General features: G+C 54.9%; 2 protein-coding genes across 4 annotated transcripts; both read left to right on the top strand.

Moving 5' to 3' along the window:
• Positions 1-797: 797 nt before the first annotated feature.
• GJB3 (gap junction protein beta 3) lies at positions 798-6467 on the top strand. 2 transcript variants are annotated; one of them, NM_001104995.1, is made up of 2 exons: positions 798-1240; positions 4884-6467. In NM_001104995.1, exon 2 carries the CDS (start codon positions 4918-4920, stop codon positions 5728-5730), a length of 813 nt encoding a protein of 270 aa, NP_001098465.1. In that variant the 5' UTR covers positions 798-1240; positions 4884-4917; the 3' UTR covers positions 5731-6467. The 2 variants fall into 2 exon arrangements, with proteins under 2 accessions (NP_001098465.1, XP_005204874.1); XM_005204817.5 differs by lacking the exon at positions 798-1240 and adding an exon at positions 1543-1917.
• Positions 6468-15718: 9251 nt separating this feature from the next.
• On the top strand, positions 15719-18453 carry GJA4 (gap junction protein alpha 4). Of its 2 annotated transcripts, none has more exons than XM_059884774.1 (2): positions 15719-15995; positions 16897-18453. In XM_059884774.1, the coding sequence occupies exon 2, from the start codon at positions 16914-16916 to the stop codon at positions 17913-17915; it is 1002 nt and encodes a 333-aa protein (XP_059740757.1). In that variant the 5' UTR covers positions 15719-15995; positions 16897-16913; the 3' UTR covers positions 17916-18453.
• The last annotated feature ends 985 nt before the right edge of the window (positions 18454-19438 follow it).

Here is a 19438-nt window from a genome sequence, read left to right as displayed (position 1 = left end):
CGAAGTAAAGCCTGCCCAATAGTGCTTGGACCAAAGATGCCTCTGAGCCCCAAGGCAGTGATAGTTTTCTACAAGGAGCAGTAAGTAGGGCGATGGTGTGATCGATCTTCCCAAGTGTGGGGGTACTTTGGAGAGTAAGAGGGGGTGCTGTTACTTATACCAGGGCCACAGGCCTAAGCCAGTACAGTCTTGGGGAAAAGCCATAAATAATCACCCTCCTGCTAGCAACATCATCTCAGACAGGGAGTCCTTGGGCCCTTTGGTGACTAAGATCCAGACTCCTGAGGAGGCCGGAAACCCTGGAGGTTCCCCGACAAGGCTGAGGCCCAGGGACTCCCATAGGTTCCTAGTCATGACACATCAGTCAAGAAGACAAAGCGGCCTTGTCGTCAGAGCCCAGCCCATCTCAGCCCAGTCCAACCCGCAGGCCCCGCCCGCTCCTCAGGGGGGTCTAAAGTACAGGCGAGGCGCCCTCACCTCCCGCTTAACCACCCCCCCCACCCCATCCCCCCCTCCCCCCGCACACACAAACAGGATCTGCCCCTTGCAATAACTCCAGGTAACAACCTCCTCCCATCCCACCCTCACCCCTGGACAGAGGATCCACCCCGCTCCATCTCCTTTCCACAGCAGAGTGCCTCTTCCTGCTGCGGGCACACGTGTCCTGCCCACCCCCACCCTGGTTCTCCAGTGCCCCTGCCCCCACTCCAGGACGCGGAGCCTGAGCCACGCGCGTGTGCGGGGAGAGCAGCCGCCCACGCAGGGTCGAGGCCAAGGACCAGGCGGGGACAGTGACCCGCAGGGCGCGGACGCAGTCGCCGTGGTAACACACGTGGGCGAGTCCCGATTGCAGTCGGCCCGGGGACCACTTGGCACTTAACAGTGTGGAGCGCTTCACGCCCCGAATCTTATTGGAGCCTTTGCCACACAGCCCTGCCCAGGTCCACCGATGCCCCGGTTTCGCACACGAAGAAGAAACCGAGGCTCAGAAGAGCGAGCGTCAAGCCCCGACGAAGGTCGCCGGAGGAGCCAGGCACCGCGTTGGGACGAGAACCCGACCCTCGCCGCGGGCGGCTCGCGAGCTCCTCCCCCGACTCGCCCTCCCCCAAGCCGCCCCCGGCTGTGCCTGCCGCCACGCGCCTCCCCGCGACTGCAGAGACGCGGCTCCCTCCCTGCCCACCCGTGCTTCGGCTCTTGAGGACGCGGGGACCTGGCTCCCCCGCTGGCCGCGCCACTGCGGGTAAGCTTCGGGATGCCTCCCCACCCTGCGACCACGCGGGCTGAGCGCCCCCGGGTGACCCCGGGCGGGGCTGGGGCTTGCTCCTGCCTTCCGGCCAGGCTGAGCCTGGGAGGTGAGAGCATGGGAAGAGATGGAGGGACCTCCCCCACCCCACTCCCCAGCTGCCTTCTCACCCCCTCGGTTCTGGGCGGGGTGGGGGCTCCAGCTGCTGAAGGTTCCTGGACAACCCCCTCCCATGTCGCACAAACTTAATGGAACGGATGGGAACTGGGGGTGGCGGGTGGGGAGAGAGGGGTTCGGCCCCGGGGAGTGGGGCCGACCGGTGGGCACTGTGGAGTGGGCAATGAAAGCTGGGTTCGGCTGGGTGCCAGGGCATGGGCAAAGCGGATCGCAGGGAGCTGCTGTTGGGGACGGCAGTGGGGACCGGAACCGGCTCCACCAGTCCCCAGCCTCGGCTTGGAGGGAAATTCTTTGCCTGTGAGTCGCGTTCCTAGGGCGTGTCAGGCAGGACTGGGCAGACAGGACTGGAGGGTGGAAGGTGTTGGCCAAGGAGGGACAGCCCCCAAGTGGGCTGGCCTGGGATGGCTCAGGTGGAAACACCTGTCAGGACCCCGCTCCTCCCCAGGCTAGCAGAAGGAGTTCCAACCTCCACTGCAGTCTTCTTGAACTCCCACCAGGTGAGTGGAAGGCTGCGGAGGGAATGGTCTTTTATGATCCTTACAACAGCTCAAGAAAGTAGGAATTATTTTCACCCTTTGGAGATAAGGCAAGAAAGTCAAAGAGATTATCTGGGAAGTCACCCAAGGAGAAGGGGTAGAGCTGAGGCTTGAATCCAGATGTGGCTCCAGGCTCCATATACATCCCACTGCCCCTACCCAAAGGTCTCGGAAGGAATTGGGGGGGGGGGGGCGGTGGGGGGAATGACACTTTTATATGCTACTGCCAGTGCATATACAATAATTGCCCTTGTGAAACAGAAATTTATGAAAATTCGGAGAGGTAGAGGATTAAACAAATACTTTAACTCCTAATTCCCTGGGTCGGGAAGATCCCCTGGAGAAGGAAATGGCACCCCACTCCAGTATTCTTGCCTGGAAAATCCCACGGTTGGAGGACCCTGATAGGTTACAGTCCATGCGGTCACAAAGAGTCGGACACAACTAAGCGACTTCACTTTTTCACTTTAATTCCTAATGGTAATTAAATTCTAGGAAGAAAATAAAGGGGACAGGAGAAGAATGACTGGGAGGGCAGGGCCTCCAGGTATCTAGGGAAACCTCTAATTAGAAGATGTTTTAGCAGATGTTTTAGTGATGACAAAGGTCCAGTCATGCAAGGTTCTGGAGGAAGAGCACTCCAGGCAACAGGAATAATTACAAAGTCCCAGAGGCACTCATTAGCGTGTAGGAGAGTAGGGTGAGGATGTAGAATCCGGAGTTTTATTCTAAGTGTAATGAGAAGCTAGTAGAAAGTTGTTGTTGTTGTTACTGTTTTTTTGCTTTGCTGGGTCTTTGTTGCTGAGGAGGCTTTTCCTTAACTGTGGCAAGCCAGGGGCTACTCTTGTTGCAGTGCGCAGTCTTCTCATTGCCGTGGCTTCTCTTGTTGCAGAGCACAGGCTCTAAGACCCTCAGGCTTCAATAGTTGTGGCTCTAGGGCTCAGTAGTTGCATTTCCCAGGCTCCAGAGTACAAGCTCAATAGTTGTGGCACATGGGCCTAGCTGCTCCGTGGCACGTGGGATCTTCCTGGACCAGGGATCAAACCCATGTCCCCTGCATTGGCAGGTGGCTTCTTTACCACTGAGCCACCAGGGAAGCCCTAGTAGAAGGTTTTAAACGAGGGAGTGACATGACTCAACTTAATGAACTCGGGGGGCATAGGAGCAGACACTTAGGCCAGCCAAGTGAGCGAAAGTGCCTCAGTCATGTCTGAGCCTCAGTCATGTCTGACTCTTTGCAACCCCGTGGACTATACAGTCCATGGAATTTTCTAGGCCAGAACACTGGAGTGGGTAGCCTTTCCCTTCTCCAGGGGATCTTCCCAACCCAAGGATCGAACCCAGGTCTCCCACAGTACAGGCGGATTCTTTACCAGTCGAGCCACAAGGGAAGCCCAAGAAGCCTTCTAGGCCAGCCAAGAGGCTATGGCAATAATACTAGCCAGGGTGATGGTGGCTGGGAGCAGGGTGGTGGCAGTGGAGGGGTGAGAAGCAGCGATACAGGGATGGTCCTGCAGTCCTTGTGCACGCTCAGTCACACAGCAGGTCCAGGAGCTCACAGGCCCGCATGGACACATGAAGAGGCGTATGCTCCTATACCCTCTAGGCAGATACTAGGTGCACTCAGGCAGACCCACCCATCCACACCCTGTGAGTCACTCCAGGACTGGGAGGAAAATGTGTGATCCAGGGACCTTAGCAAAGTATGGCTCCCCACCACAAAGCCTTGGCATCCCACATGGCTGGGGTGGCTGGGGTCCCTCAGGCTCCAGCACAGCCTGCAACGGGTGTCCCTAGATTTTCCCTGGAACTGATGTCCCCAGGAACCAGACCATCACCCTCTCCATGCACCCCCTCAGCATGAATTGGTCTCCCAACTTCACCACCCTCACTGGCTGTGAGACCTTGGGGAGGTTGATTTTCCCTCTCTGAGCCCCAGTTTCCTCTCCAAAGAATGGGGTTCATGACCCCAGTTTCACAGGATGGTAGTGTGGCATCAACGAGGTCAGTTCTGAGAACCTGGTCTGGGGCAGACATCCATCGGAAAAGGAGAGAGAAGGTGGTAGAGAGCCCAGCTCTGAATTCAGTTCTAGTTTTAAATGAGTGACCTGACCACTTTATATTTCACATCACAATGAGTAGCCAGCATTTACTGAGCACTTACTGTGTACTGAGTGCTTTGCAATCATTTTCTCATTTGATTATCAATTTCTTTATCTGTCAATGAGAAGCATAATAGTGCCTACCTCACAGGGTCGTTATAAGGATTGAATGAGTTCCCTGGTGGCTCAGACGGTAAAGCGTCTGCCTGCAGTGCCGGAGACCTGGATTCGATCCCTAGGTCAGGAAGATCCCCTGGAGAAGGATATGGCAACCCACTCCAGTACTCTTGCCTGGAAAATTCCATGGACTGAGGAGCCTGGTGGGCTACAGTCCATGAGGTTGCAAAGAGTCGGACACAACTGAGCAGCTTCACTTTCACACATAAAGTGTTTAGCTTCTGGCCTGGCCTCATAGTAAATGTTCAATAAGTAATAATTATTGTTATCAGCAAGTGTGCATTCCCTTCCTGCCAGCATACTGGCTCTGTTACTTTGGGCAGGTTACTTTACCTGTCTGTGCCTGTTTCCTCCCTGTAGCTTAGTAAGAATAGTCCTGATGTCTTAGAGTCGTTGGGATGAGCAAACGAATCCATGCACATAAAGAACTGAGAATGGCATCTGGCACTCAGTAAAAGCCCTGTGTGCATGGCGAAGTCACTTCAGCCGTGTCCAACTCTGCGACCCTTTAGACGGTAGCCTGCCAGGCTCCTCTGTCCATGGGGATTCTCCGGGCAAGAATACCGGAGTGGCTTGCCATGCGCACCCCTCCAGGGAGAAGTTCTCTAGGGCCTATTGGTTCACATAGGGGTTTTCCTATTCTGTCAGGAGGGCACGGCCCCGGCGCCCCGCCCCAGGCACCATGGACTGGAAGACGCTCCAGGCTCTGCTGAGCGGAGTCAACAAGTACTCCACAGCCTTCGGGCGCATCTGGCTGTCCGTGGTGTTCGTCTTCCGCGTGCTGGTCTACGTGGTGGCCGCGGAGCGCGTGTGGGGGGACGAGCAGAAGGACTTTGACTGCAACACCAAGCAGCCGGGCTGCACCAACGTCTGCTACGACGAGTTCTTCCCCATCTCCAACATCCGCCTCTGGGCCCTGCAGCTCATCTTCGTCACGTGCCCGTCGCTGCTGGTCATCCTGCACGTGGCCTACCGCGAGGAGCGCGAGCGGCGGCACCGGCAGAAGCACGGCGACCAGTGCACCAAGCTCTACGACGACACGGGCAAGAAGCACGGCGGCCTCTGGTGGACCTACCTGCTGAGCCTCGTCTTCAAGCTCCTCATCGAATTCCTCTTCCTCTACTTGCTGCACACGCTCTGGTACGGCTTCGGCATGCCCCGCCTGGTGCAGTGCGCCAACGTGGCGCCCTGCCCCAACACCGTGGACTGCTACATCGCCCGGCCTACTGAGAAGAAGCTCTTCACCTACTTCATGGTGGGCGCCTCCGCCGTCTGCATCGTGCTCACCTTCTGCGAGATCTGCTACCTCATCTTCCACAGGGTCGTGCGAAGCCTTCACAGGAAGAGGCAGCCCGGGGGCCGCGGCCACGCCCCCTCTGCCAGCCGGGCCTCCACCTGCCGCTGCCACCACAAGCTGCTGGAGGCTGGGGACCTGAGCCCGGACTCCCACGACAACAAGCTGTGTGCTTCGGCTCCCACCATGACCCCCATCTGACCACGGGGCTGGGGGCCATCCTGGGGCTGCCCGTGGGGACAGAAGCAGGGTCGTATGGTGCCGGTGGAGGGGCCCTACAGGTACTGGATGCCCCCACTCTGAATTCACTACACTATGCAATTTCATTTTTAGCAGGTTTTTCCCTTTCGAACGCTGGGCACTGTGCTGTCTATCTGGTATAGGTGACACCACAGGCCCAGTGGCAGCCCTCCTGGGACTTGAAACAAGCCAGTTAACTGCTGCCTACCAGGTGACACTTGGCAGGGCTTCCCCTAACCCAGGAAGGAGTGATCAGGAGAGGCTTCCTCGAGGGAGGAATGTTTAAGGGAGGTAAGATGAGCTTCTCAGCAGGGGAAAGCAAGTGCAGATGGCCAGAGGCCATAAAAGAAAAATGCTTGCCTTGGGTTGAATGCACCCGGCCAAAGGGCATCTTCCTTCTGGAGTGGCACCCAGATTCCTGGGGAGGAAAGGAAGTGTCCACCCAGCAGTGGGGGCCTGGAGAGCCTGGGAAGAGAAGGAGGCTCTGGCGACACCCAGAGAGCCTCTGGGTCACCACTGCCCTCCAGGAAGCCCCCACGCCCCTGGTCATTTCTCCAGCCTCGGGCAGCTTTGCTCCCATTTTCCTTCCACACTGTGCTCAGTCTGGTGCCAGCCTTTCAGGGACTTGAGATGGATGTACTGATAGGAACATCCCCAAGGCATTTTCCTTGAAATCAATAAAGGCTGTGTTTTATACAGGTCGGCTCTCCTCTTTTCTCCCATGCTCCCACCCACTTCCCTGGTGGCTCAGACAGTAAAGAATCTGCCTGCAATGCGGGAGACCAGGGTTTGGTTGGGAAGACCTCGGTCGGGAAGATACCCTGGAAGAAGGAAATGGCAACCCACTCCAGTATTCTTGCCTGGAAAATTCCATGGACGGGTCGCAAAGAGTCAGACACGACTGAGCAATTAACACTTTACCAGATAATATCTCCAGCCCAAATCTTCCACCAAATGCCACCAAGCAGCTCTATTTGCATGACCCCAGACACATTCTTTGCCCCTTGAACCACTGGGGAAGCAATACAACTATAACATGAATTTACACACATTTGGAATGTATTCAAGTATTTTCTAAAATATTTTCATTTTTAATTTTTCACAACAAATTGTTTAAAAACTTTTTCATTTTTCATCTTAATTATATCCTTTTAGATGTACCTTTGGTGGGCTGCAGTCCATGGGGTCGCTAGGAGTCAGACACGACTGAGCGACTTCACTTTCACTTTTCACTTTCATGCATTGGAGAAGGAAATGGCAACCTACTCCAGTGTTCTTGCCTGGAGAATCCCAGGGACGGGGAAGCCTGGTGGGCTGCTGTCTATGCGGTCGTACAGAGTCGGACACGACTGAAGCGACTTAGCAGCAGTAGCAGCAGACACAGAAAGCTCAACACACCCTAAACCCAACCCACCCACAAGACCCTAGGGCCAGAGAAGGTAGCCCCCAGAAGAGGACAGAGCTCCAGGCTGGGGCTGGGTGCTATCCGGAATGGAACCTACAGATACATATGCTGCGATTGCATATGTTGTCACAAGAGGGCGCTGTGCTCCCTCTACAACAGGACCGCTACTTTACAACCACACTCCGCCCTGAGCACACACAATCACAGCCCTCTGGTTGTAAAGACAAACCACACCACCCTCCTCCTTTGTAACCTGATCATTGCCATCCACATCCGTTGCCTCACCCTATGTACACAAAATCCCTGTTGCTCATACTTTTCACTCCTGTGTGCTCTCTACAGGCTTCTCCAACAGCATGCAGCCCAGCCTCACCCAAGTACTGTCCAGCTCTTTCCTTTGCCCTGAGCATTTTCTCCATCCCAGGCTCCCAGGCAGACACAAGGACTGTGCAGGGGAGTAGGATCTGAGCCCAAGGAGCTCAGAGTCTGGGGGAGACAGATGCACTCGTGCCCTGCACTAACCAAGCCCAGGTGGTTCCCAGCCCTGCTCCCAACACCATGTGCTGACCCGAAATTTAGGGAACACCCAACACCCAAGCCAGGTCAGGATGGAAAGCAAAAGGGGGTGCAAGGTTGTACTAACCCAGAGGAACATTTAGTAACTATCAAAGCCAAGGCCAGGAGCCAGAAATCCAGGAGGCACTGAGCCAAGAGCTAATGCAGGGAAAGGGACCAGTCATTGCGTCGACAGAACAGGCTGGGGTTCACCTTTGCTCTCCTGTGTGGCCATGACCCGGGTGGATAAGCCAGCCAAGTTTAAAGGGCCCAGGGCTGGGCTGACACCCACCTCCCAGGTTGAATCACAGCTTAAGCACTTCAGGACCACAGCTTCACCACACTGCACCTTGAGCAGGCTTTCAGAACCTCAGTCTTGTCATCAATACAATGGGAATTGTATCAGTCAGGGTCTCAAAGAAATAAGATGGCACATTCAAACCAAGGAACTGCAAAGAGTTTTCCTTGAGGGACTGTTTTTGAAGGTATGGGCCGTGTGTGTGTGTGTGTATGTGTGTGTGTGTGTGTTAGTTGCTCAGTTGTATCTGACTCTTTGTGATCCTATGGACTATAACCTGCCAGGTGCCTCTGTCCATGGGATTCTCCAGGCAAGAATACCGGAGTGGGTTGCCATGCCCTCCTCCAGGGGATCTTCCCAACCCAGGGATCGAACCCACGTCTCCTGTGTCTCTGCATTGGCAGGCGGATTCTTTGCCACTAGCGCCACCTGGGAAGCCCCAAAGGTATGGACATGATTAAGGAAACCTGCAAAGGGTGCTCTGGGGCTAGTACCAGGGTAGCAATGGAGGGGGTTGCTACACAGGAGCTGCAAGGATGCATCGAAGTACGGCAATCAAATACCATGGCTTCACTCTCCCATCTCCTGCTCACCCAGCCAGTGGCTCCCACTGACCCAACACAATCAGAAACAAGGGCAAGGACGCCCATTGAGGCAGTACAGCTCAGGCTCCCAGGGCACAGAGCAGATCCGAGGGGCAAAAGGAACATATTCAGCCCGGTCTCAGAATAGTGTCCACTCCTAGGATTGTTGTAGAGATAAAAGGAGACAATGTCAGTAACACATTAGTTCAGTTCTAACATATCCAGTAGATATCCAAGCACACCCATGCTTAGGAAAGTCTGCTCACCACCCAGGCCATCTCCTGTGTCAATCCCAGCTTGGAGTGGATGGTTGCAAAGGTCCCAGGGAGGGGTGATCTCCACCTATTTACTGCCTTGCATTCCAGCACCTTCCAGGGCCTGGTTAAGAGTGGCTTGGAGGTCAGAGCAACCAAAGAATACCACCAGTTATCCCAGCACGGACTGGGCCTCCAGTCCTGGCCCCACTTCTCCAGGCTGTGGGCCAGGACCACAAATGAGGGAATATTCCAGCCCTAAGCATCCCACCTTGGGCCTGAGAGCTGACCCCAGCAGTGCCATTCACACTTTCCATCCAACGCGTGTTGAGTTACTATTCACTATCCAGAGTCCCCAGCACACACACCACCATCACAAAGTGACTCTCAAGTCTCCTGGCCTTCTCTTCTGAGGGTTCAGTTCAGTCGCTCCATCGTGTCCGACTCTGAGACCCCATGAACTGCAACACCCCAGGCCGCCCTGTCCATCACCAACTCCCAGAGCTTACTCAAACTGATGTCCATTGAGTCGATGATGCCATCCAGCCATCTCATCCTCTGTCATCCCCTTCTCCTCCCACCTTCAATCTTCTCCAGCATCAGGGTCTTTTCCAATGAGTCAGTTCTTCCCATCAGGTGGCCAAAGTATTGCAGTTTCAGCTTCAGCATCAGTCCTTCCAATGAATATTCAGGATTGATTTCCTTAAGGATGGATTGATTGGATCTCCTTAGAGTCCAAGGGACTCTCAAGAGTCTTCTCCAACACCACAGTTCAAAAGCATCAATTCTTTGGCGCGCAGCTTTCTTTATGATCCAACTCTCATATCCATACATGACTACTGGAAAATCCATAGCTTTGACAAGATGGACCTTTGTTGGCAAAGTAATATCTCTGCTTTTTAATATGCTGTCTAGGTTGGTCATAACTTTCCTTCCAAGGTGTAAGCGTCTTTCAATTTCATGGCTGCTGTCACCATCTGCAGTGATTTTGGAGCCCCAAAAAATAAAGTCTGCCACTGTCTCCCTATCTATTTGCCATGGAGTGATGGGACCAGATGCCATGATCTTAGTTTTCTGAATGTTGAGCTTTAAGCCAAATTTTTCACTCTCTCCTCTTTCACTTTCATCAAAAGGCTCTTTAGTTCTTCACTTTCTGCCATAAGGGTGGTGTCATCTGCATATCTGAGTTATTGATATTTCTCCCGGCAACCTTGATTCCAGCCTATGCTTCATCCACCACAGCATTTCTCATGATGTACTCTGCATATAAGTTAAATAAGCAGGGTGACAATATACAGCCTTGATGTACTCTTTTCCCAATTTGGAACTAGTCTGTTGTTCCATGTCCAATTCTAATTGTTGCTTCCTGACCTGCATACAGATTTCTCAGGAGGCAAGTCAGGTGGTCTGGTATTCCCATCTCTTGAAGAATTTTCCAGTTTGTTGTGATCCACACAGTCAAAGGCTTTGGCATAGTCAATAAAGCAGAAGTATATGTTTTTCTGGTATTCTCTTGCTTTTTTGATGATCCAACAGATGTTGGCAATTTAATCTCTGGTTCCTCTGCCTTTTCTAAATCCAGCTTGAACATCTGAAAGTTCACAGTTCATGTACTGTTGAAGCCTGGCTTGGAGAATTTTGAGCATTACTTTGCTAGCATGTGAGATGAGTGCAATTGTGCAGTAGTTTGAGCATTCTTTGGCATTGTCTTTCTTTGGGATTGGAATGAAAACTGACCTTTCCAGTCCTGTAGCCACTGCTGAGTTTTCCAGATTTGCTGGCATATTGAGTGCAGCACTTTCACAGCATCATCTTTTAGGATTTGAAATAGCTCAACTGGAATCCCATCACCTCCACTAGCTTTGTTCGTAGTGATGCTTCCTAAGGCCCTCTTGACTTTGCATTCCAGGATGTCTGGCTCTAGGTCAGTGATCACACCATTGTTGTTATCTGGGTCATGAAGGCTTTTTTGTATAGTTCTTCTGTGTAATCTTGCCACCTCTTCTTAATATCTTCTGCTTCTGTTAGGTCCATACCATTTCTGTCCTTTATTGTGCCCATCTTTGCATGAAATATTCCCTTGGTATCTCTAATTTTCTTGAAGAGATCTCTAGTCTTTCCCATTCTGTTGTTTTCCTCTATTTCTTCTGAGGGTACACACCTCTGTGTCCTCTTCCCCCACCAGCTAGATTCACTGCAGGCTTCCTTCAACAGTGCTTATGCTGATGATGTAGATTTCATATACACACTTCAAGTTTACATCAGCTGCATGGTGTGACAGCCAACCTGCAGCCCAAGGCCAACAGGTTATTTTGTATTCATCACCCTGATCCAAGCCCCTTGATATGGACGGAATGTTTGTGTCCTCCCACAACTCATTTGTTAAAATGCTAACTTCCAGTGCCATGGTATTAACAGGTGGGGCCTTTGGGAAGTGATGGGCCATGAGGGTGGATCTATGCTCTGATGAGAAGAGACACGAGGGGGGTGGTCTCTCTCTCACTGCCACGTGAGGACACACTAAGGAGACAGTGCAGCATAAACCAGGAAAAGGGCCTTCAGCAGGAACCCCACCAGGCTGGCACCCTGATCTTGGACTTCCAGCCTCAGAACCACGAGAAGTAAAGCTCTGTTGTTTAAACACCCAGTCTGTGTGTTGTTACAGCAGCCTGGGCTGAGACACCCCCATCATCGCTCAGCGATCATTGCAACAGTCTCCCTGCTTCCTGCCCCCCGACTCTGTAGATGCTGCAGAAGAGTTAGGAGAGCAAAAGGGCGTCAGCGGAAAGGGGAGGAACAGAACTGAACAATAAGACTCGTCTGTGGGAGCTCTGTGTCCATCAGACAAATGCGGTCGGTGAGAGGAGTCCCATGTTGCATGGAAATGGCCCGACCCTTGACCACACTTGGCTCAGCCGTTGCCCCGGGCCACTCCAGCAGGGCCTGGCCACCTGCACCGCTGAAGCAGGCCTGTAAGTGCCAACAGCTGGGGACTGTCAGCTGGCCACGCTCCCCAGCTGGGCAGCGAGTCCTCTGTTGAGGGAGGCCGTCTGCATCCACCACCCACTCCCACAGTCTAGTCCCGGAAGGTGGTCAGAGCAATCCCCTAAAACCTAAGTCAGGCTGTGTCAGCTGGCCACGCTCCCCAGCTGGGCAGCGAGTCCTCTGTTGAGGGAGGCCGTCTGCATCTACCACCTACTCCCACAGTCTAGTCCCGGAAGGTGGTCAGAGCGATCCCCTAAAACCTAAGTCAGGCTGTGTCACTCCCCTGCCCCAAACCTCTAAAGGCCTGCAGAGACCTACAGGATTGGTCCCACCTGTTCCCTTTGAGAACCCATCTCTTCTCCTTGCTGACCTCAATGTCATGTTGACCTTCTTGCTGTTCCCTCAAGCAGGAAACACCAGGCACCTTCCTGACTCAGGACCTTTGCTCTCTCTTTCCCTCTGCCTGGAATGTGCTTTCTCCTAGAGAGCCACTGGGCTCCCTCTTTTCCTTCAGGGTCCACAACAAAGGCCAGCTGCTTCTTAAGGATTTCGCACCTCTCCTGCTCAAAATCAAAGCCCTCCCCCACCCCCACCACCAGGCCCTGATCCTCCTTTCCTGCTTTACTCTCCACCTACCAGGTATCACCCTCTATCACCCTCTAACAGTTCTGTATTTGTCTGTCTCCCTCCAGCTAAAATGTAAAGCCCACAAGACAGGGATTTGTGTTATTGCGGTTCCCTGGTTGAGCTCTAGTGTTTAGTCCTCAGTAAATAATTTATTGGATTCACAAATTTATATATGAGCCTGGTTCCCTGCTAGGTGCTGGGCATGTAAACAGGACTCAGTCACCTGCCCTCAAGGGGCCCACCAGGGGAGGAATGACAACAAACAGAAGTAAGCGATGCACCCTGGGTGAGTCGGGGAAATGGGAGTGTTCCATCTCTCTAGAGATTCCGTTTTGCAAGTTGAAAATGCTCTAGAGATCCATTGCACAATAATGTGAATGAACTTAACACAACTCAACAGTGTGCCCAGGGGCGGTAGGTGAGCCGCCGAGGGCACGCCTAATCCAGAGGAGGCCAGCAAGGGGACCTTCTAGGAGAAGGGACATGGAGCAAAGTCCCGAGTAGCTGAGCACATGAGGTAAGAGGGAACAGCACAGACAAAGGCGAGAGTCAAGTATGGCTGGATGGTTGAGAGAAAGAAGAGAGAGGAGGCTGCAGAGGTAGCTGAGGCCAGGAGGCAAAGGAGGATTTTAAGCAGGGCGGTGTGTGGTCTGATTTCTGGGGAAGGGTGGAGGCTGGGCGGGAAGCCAGGAGACCAGTTGGGAGGCCACTGAGATGGTGGCCTACACAGGGTCAGGGCAGTGGGAACGGTGGGGAGTGTGGAGATCTAAGGATGTTTCCCAGGTGGAAGGGCCAGGTGTGGGATTGTCTTGGCTGACCCCAGCTCATCCCTTCCCAGAAGGGGTGGGGTCATTCAAACTCTGACCTCCAGAGCCCCTGGGGAAGGGTGAAGGCAGCTCCTCCCTCCTTCCCAGTAGATGGGATCAAATCAGATCTGGCTCTGGGAGAGCCAGCCACAGGAGAGGAACTCTGGGAGCAGAGGCTGCAGTGGGGGCGTGGTGAGAACCCGCCTCCAGGGACCTCGGTTCTCATGCCCTCGGAGGTCAGAACTTAGTGGGCGCAGTTGTCAGCTCTGGAAGTCCAGGAGGCTCAGCTCAGCATGGTCCTCAGGGACAGGCCTGGAACGGGAAGTCAGCTCAGCCTGATCCTGAAAGTTCTGAGGTCGGAGCTGAGCCCACCGCACTTGGTGCCCCAGAGGTCCTCCAAAGGCAGGACCCTTGGGGACCCGTCATGGGACACCAGGAGTCCACAAGCTGAATCCTGTTGTGGAGAAACGCAGGACCTTTCTGCCACCAAGCCTCAGACACCACCTTCCACATCCCGTTTCCTGAGCTGCACCATCCTTCAGCAGTATTCCACCTGAGCTGCCTCCCTCTCAGCGCTTTCTGCTCCACCAAGACCCACCCACCGACCCTTTCGGTCACAGAAATGTTTCGTTACAACGCTTTTAGCCACCAGCCATTGGAAACCTTTCGGTGTACTTGTATTATGCTGTGAGCTTTGATTGGATCTCCCATTAGCCCTACGGGTAGGATCTATTATGTCCCCAATCTACAGAGGAATACACTGAGGCAGCAGGGTGTGAGCAACTTACCTAAGGGCCCAGGGGTCAACAGCAGCCTCAACTTCTAGGCCCTATGGCCTCTCCCACCAAGGCAGGTACAGCCTCAGGACCTGGCAGCCTTTGTTCCTGCAGTTATTTTGCCTAGAATATTCTCCCCACCCTCCACCTGGCTGATGAGAGTTGCACATATCTAAGTATGGGGAAGTCACAGCTTATGCAAGAGTTAATTCGAATTTTATGCTAACTAAAACATCCTGTTTGTGGCCCTATCAAACACATCGCACAGTGCTTTAAGTATGAAAGAAAAGGGTGCATTGGCCAGAAGTAAAGAATGTTCATGTTAAAAATAAAGGTTACATCACGCCTCCCTTTCTGGAACACCGATGCTGCTCCTCCTTCAATGATAAGATTTTCTTCCCAGGTGCCAAGGCCGTACTGACTCGCTGTGTACTGCTGATCTGTGATTTCGTGGGTTTTGGTTTTATTTTTTCGCAACTTTGAAATATCCCTCACTTGTTTGACGTTCTTTGTTCTAACAAGATATAAACTGTGCTGAAAAATCATGCTTCTCCAGAGCAGTTGCACCGAGTTATCTGAGAGGCTGTCTCCTGGGCAAGAATACTCAGTTTGGCTCAAATAAAACTCTTTTCTATTCCTATTATAGACTCCTGATTATTCCCATCCCCCTGGCTAATGCTGTCTTCTCCAGGAAACATTCCTAACTGAGCCCCCCAAGTCAGGAGAACTTTGCATCTTTACTCTTCACCAAGGGCCGATGGGCACAGTTCCCGCCTGTCTCCTCTAGCCAGTGAGAGTCACAGGCCAGGGACCACATCTGGCTGGTTTTATGCTCAACTCCCCAGCTCCACAGACAACGCCTGCAGCCCACAGAAGTTCACAGAAAGGATAATGCCTGAATGAACAACGGGCAGGCCCTGCCCCCCCCCTTACTTCTTCTGGATGCCTCCCCCCACCCCACATTTAGAGGCATGAGGATGGGATCCAAGCTAAAGGTCAGGAGAGGTCCCCCCACCACCCCCAGCCTATCTCTAGAGGACCACGGGCATTGCTGCCCTCTGATGGTGCAGCCTTCCCAAGAATGGGGATGTTTAAGATTTCGGCAAGAACAGGGGCTGACTAGAGACCCCCAGCTTCACCACAGACACTAGGGAAGGCAGATTATAACCCCCTCTCTCCCATGCCCTAAGGAGGCTTCATTATCAAGCCCTGGTATGGCTCTGGGCACACAGTGGCCACCCCACAAATGAGGGGTCTTCTCAACAAAAGCAAGAGGCCCCCACGGTCAAGGAGCTGCCCTTCCCAGGAGGCCCCACACCCTCACCCCCACCTGCCCATCTCTCAGAGCCTCCCAGGACAGCTGCCTGAGGTCAGAAAGTTCTGGCTGTAATCCTTTCGCATGCAGCCACCCTGGAAAACATCATCCCTCCGGAGAACCTCTCTGTTGCACAGCCAAAGAAGCAGTCTCTCCCCCACGCTCCTCGCCCCCGACTCCCAGTGCCACTTCCCGGGCCCTTTCCTTGAAAGTGGCTTCAGGGAGCCGGCGCCTCCCGTCCCGCCCCCCACCTCCCGCTCGGAACAGCGCCCGCCGCCCGCCCGCCGCTTCCTGCCCCCACCCCGCCCCGCGCGCTATTTAAGGCGCCCCCGCCGCCCGGCGCCGTCCAGCAGGGCTCCCGCGGGCGCCGCTCCGGCCGACTTGCGTCCCCTCCGCCACCTGGGCCGCCCGCAGGCCGGCGGTGAGTTGGGCTGGGGGGCGTGCTGGGGCGCCACCTGCCAGCGGACCAGCGGGCAAGGGACAGGGGGCCACCTGCCAGGGGCGGAGGGTTGCTGCGGGGGGCACCCACAGCGGGCCTGGCTCACCCAGCCTACCTGAGCTGGCCTCAGAGGCTAAGCCGGGTTCCTGCAGTCTCTCGCTGGACCCTCATAACCCTCGGAGGTAGGAACGTTAACATTTTCCAGGAGAGGAGACTGAGGTACTAAGGGGCTGTCACTTCTCCGAGGTCGAGGTCTCCGTTAGTAGGAGAGGCAGGATTTGAACCCAGGTCTGGCTCCAGAGCCCGGCTGTAAACCGCTTTGCTCCCACGAAGAAGCACCTCCCCATCCCCTTTCCCCCACCTTCCTCCCCGCCAACTCTCCCCCTGAAGTTCTGGGAACTCTGTGGCCTGTGCCTCCAGCCTGCTATGACAGTTCCTTTCAAGAGCCTAGAATCTGGCAGCAACAGCTTTGGCAGGGGGAGGGAATGGAGAAATGGGACCGGAGATCAAGAGTGGGTACTTAAGCGGCAGGTGCTCGCTATTGCTGACAGGTGGAGCTAATGCAGGATGCTGCCTTGAGTGTCTAGCATGCCTTCACCAGGAACTCAGAGGTTAGAGTGAGGCCAGCTGGGCGAGAGCTGCTGGGGAGGGGAGAGGGGACCTGAGGCTTTTAGCCCCCTGGAAGCTGGAGTTATCACCACCACCTCCCCCTCACTGTCTGGGGACAGCCTGTCCTGGGCCAAAGGGAGGAGGAGCATGGCGCAGCTCTGTGACCTTGGATGGGTTCCTCAAATTCTCTGTTCCCTTAGGCTCAGGAGGCTCACCTGGATCCAGAGCTCCTTCGGCTGGGTCAGGAGGGACCCAGGTGGGACTAGACAGGGCTCTTAGCTGTACCCTTGCCAGAGCTTAGCAGCCATCAGCCAAAGGTCTGCTTTTAGTCCTGCTGGGTGTGAGCCCCCAGGCCAGTCCCTTCCCCTCTGTGAGCTGTTTCCCTGTAGGTGGAATACGCGTGGGCAACCTCCCGAAGGCCTGTTGCTAGGACAGCTGAGAAGGACGCTGACCGTGTCTTATGCCTCCCTACAGACGGAGGCCCGGGAGCCATGGGTGACTGGGGCTTCCTTGAGAAGCTGCTAGACCAGGTCCAGGAGCACTCGACCGTGGTGGGCAAGATCTGGCTGACAGTCCTTTTCATCTTCCGCATTCTCATCCTGGGCCTGGCCGGCGAGTCGGTATGGGGCGACGAGCAGTCGGATTTCGAGTGTAACACGGCCCAGCCGGGCTGCACCAATGTCTGCTATGACCAGGCCTTCCCCATCTCCCACATCCGCTACTGGGTGCTGCAGTTCCTCTTCGTCAGCACGCCCACCCTGGTCTACCTGGGCCACGTCATCTACCTGTCTCGGCGCGAGGAGCGCCTGCGGCAGAAGGAGGGGGAGCTCCGGGCACTGCCAGCCAAGGACCCACGCGTGGAGCGGGCGCTGGCATCCATAGAGCGCCAGATGGCCAAGATCTCGGTGGCGGAAGACGGTCACCTGCGGATCCGCGGGGCACTGATGGGCACCTATGTGGCCAGCGTGCTCTGCAAGAGCGTGCTGGAGGCAGGCTTCCTGTACGGCCAGTGGCGTCTCTATGGCTGGACCATGGAGCCCGTGTTTGTGTGCCAGCGCTCACCCTGCCCCTACCTCGTGGACTGCTTCGTCTCTCGCCCCACGGAGAAGACTATCTTCATCATCTTCATGCTGGTGGTCGGACTCATCTCCCTGGTGCTCAACCTGCTGGAGCTGGCGTACCTGCTATGCCGCTGCCTCAGCCGGGGGGTGAGGGCCCGGCAGCGCCAGGATGCGCCCCCAGCCCCGGGCACCTCCTCGGAGCCTTACGCCGACCAGGTCTTCTTCTACCTCCCCATGAGTGAGGGGCCCTCATCCCCGCCGTGCCCCACCTACAACGGGCTGTCGTCCAGTGAGCAGAACTGGGCCAACCTGACTACGGAGGAGAGGCTGGCTTCTTCCAGAGCCCCCCTCTTCCTGGACCCACCCCCCCAGACTGGCCGGAAATCCCCCAGTCGCCCCAGTAGCTCTGCTTCCAAGAAACAGTATGTGTAAGGGCCTGAGGCTTCCATCACCCCGCAGCGGGGCCTGGGAAGTCTTGCTGCCTTTTAATGCAAGGTTCCACAGAGATGGCTGGGGGAAACAGGTGCTGGCTGGCCAGAGAGCCTCCTTGCATGTTGTTCTTGACACCTGCGTCCTTTCTAATGACCAGAGGGCACCACACTTTGCCCTCCAGAATGTGGCTTTGTCCCAGGCACAGACAGAGCCAGCGTGGGGTGCTCTTAGCCAAGGGTGTTTGAGCCCTTTGGTCTTTTTCACCTGGTTCAGAGGGATTCGGAGACAACTTACCCCACCCCCACCCCCACCCCCGTGGCAGATTCACCTCCACCCAGGTTGTCTGCACGCCCTGTCCTCTCAGGAAAGGCTGGTGGAGGCTGCTGGGTCAGCCTTGATCACACACACACACACACAGACTCACACACACACAGCCTGTGCTGCATCTGGCCCTGTCAAGGGGAGTGGGGTCTTGTTCTCATCACTCCTTCCTACTTCCACTGTTTATCCTTCTAAAATAAACAGGACTTGATCACAAGCGAGGTGTGTGTTGATACTGTCATGATGTACCTTGGTGTGGGGGGTTGGAGGACAGTTGCTTTGCCCAGGGTTCCTTGCCTCTGCCTTTGGCCTCTGCAATCCCAACACCAGCCAGTGCCTTAAACCCTCAAACTCCTATGTACCAGCTCTCAGCAGCTCTGAGTCCTGAACACTCTGCCTTCTGAAATGCCTCAGCACCAGCCTCTTCTTTCCATCCTCACTGTCCCAGCCCCTTCAACCTGTCCATTAATCAGTGGGCTAAACAGTGTCTATCCTCATCCTGCCCCCCGGCCATCCAGCGCCCCGGCCATGCTCCCCACTGCAGTGTGCTTCCTTACTGGACACTGCTCCTCACCTGCCCTGGGCTTCCCTGGTGGCTCAGAGGGTAAAGAATCTGCCTGCAATGTGGGAGACCCGGGTTCAGTCCCTGGATCAGGAAGATCCCCTGGAGAAGGGAGTGGCAACCCATTCTAGTATTCTTGCCTGGAGAATCCCGTAGACTGAGGAGTCTGGCAGGCCACAGTACAGGGGCTTTGCAAAGAGTCGGACGTGACTGAGCAATTAACACTCTTCACCTGTCTGCCTGCCAGCCAAGCCCTTCAGAGTCTGGCTCAAGTGGGCCTGCAGTCCTTGGTGTTTGGGGAGGCTGGTTTAGACCACTTACCCCTGCTGCCTTGGCCCTTTCTTGTCTGCCCACCAGAAGGAGCAACTTAAGGACCTGCATCATACCTCCTCCCCATGCACCTAAAACTCAGAACAGACAGTGGTCGTGTAGAGAGGTGCACGGGACTGTCAAGGTCCAGTGGAGGAATGGAATCTTGCCTCTGAGTCACAAAGGTTTCGGGGGTGGGGGGGGGAACAATTGAACTGGATCTTGACAGATAAAATAGAAGTCTACCGTGAAGGGAAGAGGACGTCTTATTTAGACAGAAAATTGCGCACAGGCAAGAGGAGGGGAACCACTGAGGATTAAGGGGGTGCTC

Source organism: Bos taurus, chromosome 3 (genome assembly GCF_002263795.3).
Source record: "Bos taurus isolate L1 Dominette 01449 registration number 42190680 breed Hereford chromosome 3, ARS-UCD2.0, whole genome shotgun sequence".
NCBI classification, from domain to species: Eukaryota; Metazoa; Chordata; class Mammalia; order Artiodactyla; family Bovidae; genus Bos; species Bos taurus.
The sequence above is the reverse complement of the archived record's forward strand: the minus strand, read 5'-3'. Positions and strand labels throughout refer to the sequence as shown.

Bases quoted from the DNA above. Each gene is read 5' to 3' on its own strand.
- GJB3 (NM_001104995.1), top strand. From the start codon at position 4,918: ATGGACTGGAAGACGCTCCAGGCTCTGCTGAGCGGAGTCAACAAGTAC.
- GJA4 (XM_059884774.1), top strand. From the start codon at position 16,914: ATGGGTGACTGGGGCTTCCTTGAGAAGCTGCTAGACCAGGTCCAGGAG.